General features: G+C 45.0%; 1 protein-coding gene across 1 annotated transcript in view; it reads left to right on the forward strand.

Annotated features, from left to right (window-relative positions):
* Positions 1-8,872, forward strand: part of F10 (coagulation factor X) — a 36,197-nt gene extending 27,325 nt beyond the window's left edge. Inside the window, exons 7-8 of the mRNA XM_059685161.1 lie at positions 6,118-6,235; positions 7,587-8,872. Of these exons, the coding sequence (XP_059541144.1) occupies positions 6,118-6,235; positions 7,587-8,182 (714 nt within the window). The 3' untranslated portion in view covers positions 8,183-8,872. The remainder of the gene's footprint in view (positions 1-6,117; positions 6,236-7,586) is intronic.
* The last annotated feature ends 740 nt before the right edge of the window (positions 8,873-9,612 follow it).

Genomic DNA, 9,612 nt, shown 5'->3' on the forward strand with positions numbered 1-9,612 from the left:
GTTTGGTCCTGAGCAAGCTGAAGCGACGTACAGCTGCTGACTGCTAGCATGATAAGGCGTCTTCACCATCTTTATTTCTGGACTGCTTCTCTTCTTGTGGTCTCACGGGGCCACTGCTATTCTGTGGCTGGAGCAGTCCTGATAATTCCTCTCTGTTGCAGGAATCCACATGGTCTTGGAGTTGTTTTCTGAAAATATACAAATGTATTCTCAACCAAAGGTTAATAAAGGAATCATATCTATAATTTAGACTTGGGATTCTTTTAATTTTTGTCCAAAGGATTTTCCTTTGGCTTATTTTGACACCACGTATATTTTCATGGGTGTCTTGCTATTAGCATTGTAAATGAAAAAATTAATTTTCAAGTAAAAATATTAAAGCAATTAAGGCATTTACTTAAAAGGTTATTATTCCACTATCCCTCCTTTTTTCATTTTTTAATATTAGGAGGTTTTTGGAAATGTTTTAGTGTAGTCTTGATAACTTTTAATTTAATTTTTTGTATAAAAATATTACTGCTTTAGGTTTATAGTATGTTAAGCAATTTATCCATGAAATTAAAATTTTGGTTAATACTTCTTGAGCTAGTTTTAATTAATCTTAAAACTTGACTATTATTTTACTGTCAAATTTAATACTTTAATAACAGTCTTAGTTTATACTGTAAATATTAATGGAAAGGATTATTTTGTATCCTTGAGAAGGCCCTGAGAATTCCTGGTGTTAAGCTGGATTTAGATATAGGGTAGTTGCTGTTAGCCAAGTCTCTGTTATCTGGGTACCGATTTCGGCTGGACTAAGTCTCTTTCTGTTATCTGGGTCCCGATCTGAGCTGGGCATGGGAAGCGCAGCAGCCATGGGGGCAGGAGACCTCCCTCGGAAGGGGCGAGTGTTCAAGCCCCTGCATAGTTGGGGGGGTGAGGATCTGTGCCCCACCTCTGTTGAACCCCAAGTTCTCCCCTGAGGCCCCCTGCGACTGTGCCTGTCTTAGGTTGCCCCTCCCTGAGGGGTCTTACCCATCATTGACTAACCAGCCATCCTTCAGGGCTAAGCAGGGTGATGTGAGGTTTAGTTCTGTCTCCTTGGTAGTGTATGCCCCTGTGGCCTCCATGCCCAGTAACTGCCTTGGGATCCCCTCGCCTGCTGGCGGGGCCCCGGCATTGATCATGGGGAACCCAGGTTTGTTCTCCAGAGAGGGCCCAGCTTACACTATTGGGCAAGAGACAGATCTATGGTACCAGGCACCATGAGGCTTCAACCTCAGAATGAACAGAGAGCTCAGGTAACAGCTATAGGTAATTGGAAGAGGGACCCCTTGGCAAAAAGGGCAAGAGAGGTCAATATAGAATGCTCAAGTGCCTTCCTAGGGGGCCTTCCACACAGTGGAAGGGATAAAATCCTTTCATGTTCTTATTAAATTTCTGCCAATTAGTTTGTAAGCTTGTTTGGAATAAATGTTAATATGCTGTTGTAAAATATTAAAAATTATTAATGAGCTTTTGTTATTTTAAATTATGTCTTAAAATTCTACTGCTGTATTTTAAGAAATATAAAATAAGATAACTTGTTTTGCCCTTTCTTAGAGGCAAAAACTTAAAATATATATTTATTAATATTTATTTGATAAAGCTTTCTATGTGATTACAAGTATATTAAATTGGCTTTATTAAAAAAATCCTTTAAGAAAAGAGAATAAACTTTTAAAAACATTTCAGGACCCATGAAATGTCCTAAAGTTATTCCTTGGTTATAGTTTTGAAATCTGACTTGAAAGACTATTAAATATATATGTGTATATATGATTTAAAGATTATATACTATTTATAATTATTAAGAGATATCAATTAAATTAAAATTGATCTTTGTATTTAAAAATTTTGGTTGGGATTATAGAATTTATCCTCTTTTTTCAATTAGACAAATGTTGAAATTTTATTATAATTATATGATTTCTCCCAATATATTTAACCAGAACTTTAAACTCTTAGCTGGCAAATTAAATATTTAGTATTTCTTAATCAGTAACATTTTTAAGAATAAACTTCAAAAATACAAGACATAATCAATAGATTTAATTCTGTCCTCTAGATTTTTCGTGAGGGTCATTTAGATTAATATTTTAGCATTTTGTTATTTCAGAATATCTAATTCAATTTAGCAAACTCTTAAGCCTTGGGGTGCCATTGACTGAAAACAGGTAACTATTAAAATGCAAATTAGTTACATTCTTTCTACCAAGGATGGGAAATTGAGAAGCAAGCCTCTTTTTAAAAGTTGTCACTGGCAGGAAATTTTTGGCCTACCTGCTCTGTTGGGGGAAGGGAGGCTAGCCCTTCCTCTATTAGAAATTGCTTTGGGAAGCCAGCCTTAATTAAAGGGCGTAGCCGTCTTTTACCTGGGCTACTTAGATTTTTATAATTAACATATTTTAATAATTCTTGAGATTTAAATCCAATTTATTATTTTAAGGCATATTCTTTAGCAAATTTTTGTAACAGAGACAATTTTACTGAATTTCCTTTTTGGCCTTGAAGTTAACCTTTGAACATCCTTTATTAGTATTTAAAAACTCTTCTTTATTGTGGAAATGCCAATCCTGCTGCTAGAATCTAGCCAGCATCTTTTTTTCTTTGGGTTAAATTTCCCATTTTTCTTAGGAAATAATCAGTCTTGGGTTTTATTTTGTATATTTGTAAAGAGATTTCAGCTTAAAATTCTATCTAAATGTCCATCGGACAGTGCGTGCCTTAGTTCCAAGCCAGTTTTCTCTTTACACGTGTACAGAAATCCCAGACATATTTTTAAATTTCAGATCTGGTGGCATTTGCTGTAGCTGTATCGGAAATGCAAGGAAATCATCATTTCTTCTCTATGTGGGAGGTTTTAAAACTAATGATATTTTGTTTATTTCAGTAGGCAAGGGCAGCACCCAGGGCAGACAGAATGTCTTATTTCTATGGATCCAAGGTCCAGCCCGGCACTTCCGGGGGTTGCTCGGAATAGCTGTTTGTATCTATTTTGTTTTCTGGGGCAGGCTGGGTGCTGTGCAGCCTGCTGGCTTTGAGACATCACAGGGACAGGAGGGTAAATAGACAATGCCCCTGTTATTTGCCGTGGCTAGGCTGGCCCCTTTTGGTAGTTTCCCAACTGGTGTTGAGGCAAAGAATTTCCCTGGATATCTGTCTTAGATTTACACTCATTTGCCCAATGTTTGCCTTTTTTACATTTAGGGCATAGTCCAGGTTGTTTGGGACCTCTGCCATTTCCTTTATTAACCCCTTTATTAGAAGGACACTGTTTTGCTATGTGTCCTGTTCCTCCACAAGTGTAACACTTGTGTGTTTGACTTTTCCCCGTGCTAAATTGTTGCTGAAGTGCCGGGAGCCGGTCCATCCTTGCTGTTTCAAGGGACCTGGCATATATGGCATACGGTTCTTAATATGTTAGCTCACCTTCTTGGCGCTGTGTTTTAACCAAGGTCACCTCTCCGAGAAAGGTTGAATCCCCAGGTAGGGATTTTCCCCTGAAGTTAGGGAGGGAATAAAACCCCTCAACTAAGTGCCAGGCGGGTAATTAATCACTTTAACTACAAACAATCATGCTTAAGCTACATAATCTTTACTCCCTGGAATGGAGATAAGAAACGCCCTAACCTTTGTAATAGAGATTGATAGGATTGGAATCAACTGGTATAAATACAGATGCAACAAGACAACAACAGACAGAATTCAGAAGACAGAACCTACATGGAGCCTGGAGACAGAAGAACTTCGCTGGAGAGACCATGGCAATAGATCCTGGACTGAACCTGACCATAGAACATGGCAAGAGAACCTGACTAGAACCTGGTGACTGAACCTGGCTGGAGATCTGAAGCAGAACCTCTCTGGAGATCGAGACCAGAACTTGGCTGGAGATCCTGGCTAGGCTGCTGATCAACTGAACGCTGTCTCCGTGTCATTCCTTCTTCGCCGACTCCGTCTACGCCTTTGGGAACCCCTGGACCCGCTGGGGCAGGACCCCGGCACTGAAGAATTCCTTCAATGGTGGTTCCCTTTAATGCGGCCACAATGGCAACTCCTTGTATCTATGAGGGACCAATATCTGCGCAAATGCGGATATAATCTGAGAGAGTCCCCTTTCTTTGATAGGGCCACAGTGCAGCTTGACAGGCAGTGTTGGCGTTTTCATATGCCAACTGTTTAACTATTAACATGCCAGCCTCCCCATCCACCACTACTCGGCCAACAACCTGTAATAGCCGAGAGACAAAATCCTGATACTTTTCATCTGGCCCTTGAATAATTTTTGAGAGCTCCTCTGTTTTCTGACCAGAGGTGGGTAACTTTTTCCAGGCTCTGATCCCAGCTCCATTAATCTGTCCATAAGCTTCCTGGGGGTATTGAATTTGATTGTGGGTATCAGCATAGACTCCTTCACCTACCAGCATTTCATAAGAAATATTAACCTGGGCAGCTCGATTACGAGAAGCTTGTTCCTTAGCCTCTTCATCATATTCTGATTTCCACAAGACATAATCCCCTCCTGATAAACAAGCCTTGGCAATAGCTCTCCAATCATTAGGTGGGAGAGCCTCTGAGGCCATAGTTTCCAAGATAGTTAAAGTATAAGGGGAAGTGGGCCCATACTGAGCACAGGCTGTTTTTAACTCTTTTAAGGTTTTAAAAGGAAGCGGGTCATAAGCACGCTCACGCTGTCCCGTGTGAGGATTCACCCGTTCCATAACAGGGAAGGCGTGAATGCCCAATTCCTCACCACACTTTCGTGCCTCCTGCAAGGCCATCTGGAGAGGGGAAAGTGGAACTGGTGCTGCACAAGGCAGCGGAGAGCGGCGGGAACGGCTCCCGCGGCTTCTCTTTTTCTTGCCAAGAAGCTTTAATGTTTCTAAAAAGCATTCTAACACATCCTCTATATCACTGCCCTCTTCAGTTCCAGCAGAAAAATATTCTCCTCTTTTGCCTGAACAATACCTGTATTATCATCATGACAAAGAGTAGCAGCTTCCTCAAAATCCTCCTCATCTTGAGGAGTTAAATTATCTTTAAAAGTTACATTATTTCTTTTTAATATACTGTCTTTTTTAGACCCCTATTTTGTGCTATCACACTGCTTCTCCTTTTTTTTTCTGGCTTAAGAGACGGTTGATTATGGTCATGCCTGGGATCCAAACAATCCCGTATTAAATTCGATAAGGAAATGCAGACCTCCTGAATGAATTTTAAAAAATGTTCTACTTGCTTGTCATTAACCTTAGTTCCTTTACTATTGAGCATAAACTTTAACATTTGCCCATAAAGGGCATTTTCTCTAGATTCTAATTGCCCCATGCTTTACTCCCGATTACCAAAAAATGGCTCCTCCCTTACCTTAACGAGTGCACTCTTTATCCGGAGGAGTTCCTCACCTTCTTTTTCCCAGTTCCTCAGTCCCGTAGCTCCGGCGCCAGATCTGTCAGGGCCAGCCTGACAAGGTTGAGCCGGGCTGAGGCAGGGAGGTGGGAATTGAGAAAAGAAAGAAACACAGAACAGCGGGGTCGGAGGACTCCAGTTCTCTCCATGAACTGAAGCGAGTTTATTAGCTATACAATCCTATTTATACACAACACACTGAATAGGAGGTCTGTCAAGAGGAATGTATTCTTTGTTCCTCTTAATCTCTAAGGGAGAGACACAGCAGAAGGAAAAGTTCTCAGGACAGCATATCTCAGTAAATAGTTATAGACTTCTTGGTAAGCCATGAAAGGCTGTTCTTATTCTACAAAGGTTGCTGTCATTCTACTGATAATCGCCATCCAAACAAGTCTGGGAAAACTGTGTGGGTAAGGGTCCCAGCCTTGCTAGCCCCTTCAGGTGCAAGGAACTTGCCAGCTTACATCTGGCCCCCAACAACAGCTCTCTCCTTGGAAAGGGCAGTGGGGTGGGGGTGGGGGGGGCAGGAGTGGGGGTCGGGGAGGCTCAGGTGGGCACACAGCTATAGGAGGGAGATGCCCTGATCCAGGCAGAAGCAATGAAGAGGAAAGCTTGAATTACAGATTCTAAATTCCTCTTCTCAGAAAGTCAAGTTAGACCTGTTTGGCCCTGGCGTTCTCATTGCAGGCTCTGCTCATCAAGGAGAACAATGAAGGCTTCTGTGGAGGCACCATCCTGAATGAGTTCTACATCCTCACTGCCGCCCACTGTCTTGACCAAGCTAAGCTATTCAAGGTGAGGGTAGGTAAGTGGCACCACACCCCTCACCCCTGCAGGGCCCACTGTCATGGCCTAATTTTCAGAGACAATAAGAACTGATCAAATTTGTTGGAAACACTAGATAAAATTACTGGAATGCAGGCTGGGGGGCTGGGGGGAGTTTCACAGATGAGGAAGAGAAGGGACAAAAGGAGGAGGGGGGAGGAGGAGGAGATCACTAAGGAGGAGGGGGAACAGAGGGAGGAGAGAAGAAGGATGAGGGGGTGGGGGAGGGAGAGGAGAGCTATAAGGAGGAGGGGGAAGAGAACGAGGGAGAAGAGGAGGAGGAGGGGAACGTTGAGAGGGAGGGGAGGAGAGGAGAGTATAGAAGAGGGGAAGAAAAGGAAGAAGAAGGAGGAAGAAGAGGAGAGAAAGAAGGATGAGAAAAAGAAGGGAGAAGAGGAGGAGGAAGACAAGAAGGGGGAGGAGGGTGAAAATGAGGAGAAGAGTGGAGGTAGGAGGAAAATGGGCAGGTCTAGTCAGTCTTTCTAAGCTGACAGGTCTCTATGGTCCTATCCAGCCCAGTTCTCCTCCCTCACGGTCCTCCCTGAGGCTCTTGGTGTCCATGCCCCAAGTGCTGGGTCTCCTCTCAGCGACCTTTCCTCTGGGGAGGCCTCCAGAGCCCCTTCGATGATCTGAGAACCGAGTCCCTCTGCCCCTTATATTTTTGTGTGGGATTATTTTGTAATGTCTGTTCTTTCCTGCCAGACTCTAGAGCTGCCCGATGAAAGCCACAAATGTGAGCCACATGAATTTTAATGTGCTAGTTACATTTACTTTTCCACTATACATTTTAAAAGTTTACAGGTGAAAATAATTTTAGTAATATATCATATTTAACTCAACACGTCCAGAATGTTTCAATAGGTAATCCATTGTAGGCGTATTTATGCGCTATTTTGAGTATTATTCTCACTCTAAGTCTGAAATTTGACACTCACAGCACATCTCCGTTCAGACCAGCCACACTTCAAGTGCCCATTGCCCCTGTGGCTGGTGGTGGCCCTCTAGACAGTGCGGGTCTAGACCCTCAGGCCTTCATCTCCCTCCTGTCCCTGGCACTCAACACATCCTCGGGAAATATGTGTACACAAATGAGTGAACTGGAAATCCCTGAAGAACTGAACGTACATAGAAAAATGTGACTAAAAATAGTGAAATTGAAGGTCATTTTAATTCAGCTCTTTATGATTTCTAATATTTTTCAAATTTCCTAGTGACTATATACCTTTTTTTTTTAAAGTGGAAAAAACAACAATAGCTCCTTTAGAAAGTAACCCACCAAGAACGCGTGGCCCAGGCTGACCTAACACGGCCGTGCTCTCACCATTTTCCAGGCGATCGAAACACGGAGAAGGAGGACGGCAACGAGACAGTGCACGAGGTGGAGGTGATTATAAAACACGAAGAGTTTGACAATAAGACCTATAACTGTGACATCGCCCTCCTCAAGCTGAAGACGCCCATCAAATTCCGCATGAACGTGGCCCCTGCTTGCCTGCCAGAGAAGGACTGGGCCGAATCCACCCTCATGACGCAGAAATCGGGCATCGTGAGCGGCTTTGGGCGCATCCACGAGATGGGCCGCACGTCTGTCACCCTCAAGATGCTGGAGGTGCCCTACGTGGACAGGAACACATGCAAGCGGTCCACCCCCTTCAGCATCACCCCAAACATGTTCTGCGCCGGCTATGACTCAAAGCTGGAGGATGCCTGTCAGGGGGACAGCGGGGGTCCCCATGTCACCCGGTTCAAGGACACCTACTTTATCACGGGCATCATCAGCTGGGGAGAAGGATGTGCACGGAAAGGAAAGTTCGGAATCTACACCAAAGTCACCAACTTCCTCAATTGGATCGAAAGGTCCATGAAAAAACCAAGGCCAAGGGCTAGGGTGAGCCGGAGGTCACTGCTGCTCCCGTCATTAGATTAATGCCCTCCTCCCCCTCCCCCAACACCAACACCCCTGGCAGCCATTGGTGTCTCATTGTGTGTTAACACGTGCCACTCTGAACAGGCTGAATCCTGGAGTAAGTTTCCTCCCTATGGTGATTGTTTCGGTTCCATAGCCTGACCTTGCCCTTGCTCGAGTGAAGTGGGAAATGAAATTGTCATTTGGAACACTGGGTCCTGCCTTTCCCTTGCCTGGTTGGAAGCTTCCTCCTGGAAATGTTATACTTTACAGAACAGGGGCTCACACTCCCCCGATGACTCTCTGCTCAAAACCGTGGAGGGGCCCTTTCCATTCATTGCACATTTTTCTGTTTCTGATTGTCCTAAACTGCCCTCTGGGCAGGCCACACTCAGGACCCTTGAGAATAAATGACCAAGGTTCTGGGAGCAGAGACAAGGAGCAGCAAGGGTGGGTTCTCCCCCAGGTCCAGCGTAGCCTCCCAGGCCGGTGGTTCACCGTCCAAGTCCGGACAGAGATAAGGGTGGGAGTGTGTCCCCCAGGGGCTTCCTGTCAAAGGCAGACTCCCTGGGAAGGGGAGGCCCAGAGAGCTGCTCACTGGCGGGGGCATTTTAACATTGACTTAACCACTGGATCTTCTTTCTGGCTTCATGCTAGAATCACCTGGAGTGCTTATATTTTGTTTTTGTGTGTGTGTGTTTTAATCCTCACCTGAGGATGTTTGTATTTATTGATTTTTAGAGCACCTGGGGCCCATTAAAAATGTGCCCACGCCTGGCCCACCTTGCCCTAACCTGGTGTGCACCCGCTACCTAGCACACACCTCCCTCCCCAGCCCGGCTGCCAAGGTGCAGCTGCTTCTGCTGACCTGAGGTGATTCGCGCTTTCCTGACACCGGGCATTTGTTGCAAAGAGACTAGCCCTGATGAGAGCCAAGAAATGAGACTCTGAGACTCAGTATTCCCTGAAGACAGTGCCTTCCAGACTTCCTTGGCCCCGAATTAGGGGAGTGGAAAGTGGGAGCCTCAGGGAGGGGCTGGATGATGAAGTGGCCGCTGATCCTGCTGCTCAGGTACCATGCTACCCTCCGAGCTCTCCCAGGAGGCTGTACTGAGCTGCGCAGAAGTGAGAAATGAGCTACACTGTGGGGTCTCTGACTCAGGACTCCGTCTCCCTGCCCCCAAGCCTGCCCCCAGCAGAGTGTGTGAGGCCAAGTTGTCAAGAGAAGCCTTGTGCCTCCATGGCTGAGCCGAGGGGCTAAGAGGAAGGCCAAGGAGCCATCCTGGCACAGCCCTCTTGACCTTGAGCCAACTTGTCCTGTGGTCGGTCAACAGATCACTCAGGGTTCCAGCAGAGCAGTCCCCACCAGGCACGCCAGGCAGGGGCTATCCTCCCAGAAGTCTGTGTCGGGGCCTGTGCACAAGGAATCATGTGGCGTGAAGGGTCACAAA

This window comes from Myotis daubentonii, chromosome 2, assembly GCF_963259705.1.
Source record: "Myotis daubentonii chromosome 2, mMyoDau2.1, whole genome shotgun sequence".
Lineage (NCBI taxonomy): Eukaryota > Metazoa > Chordata > Mammalia > Chiroptera > Vespertilionidae > Myotis > Myotis daubentonii.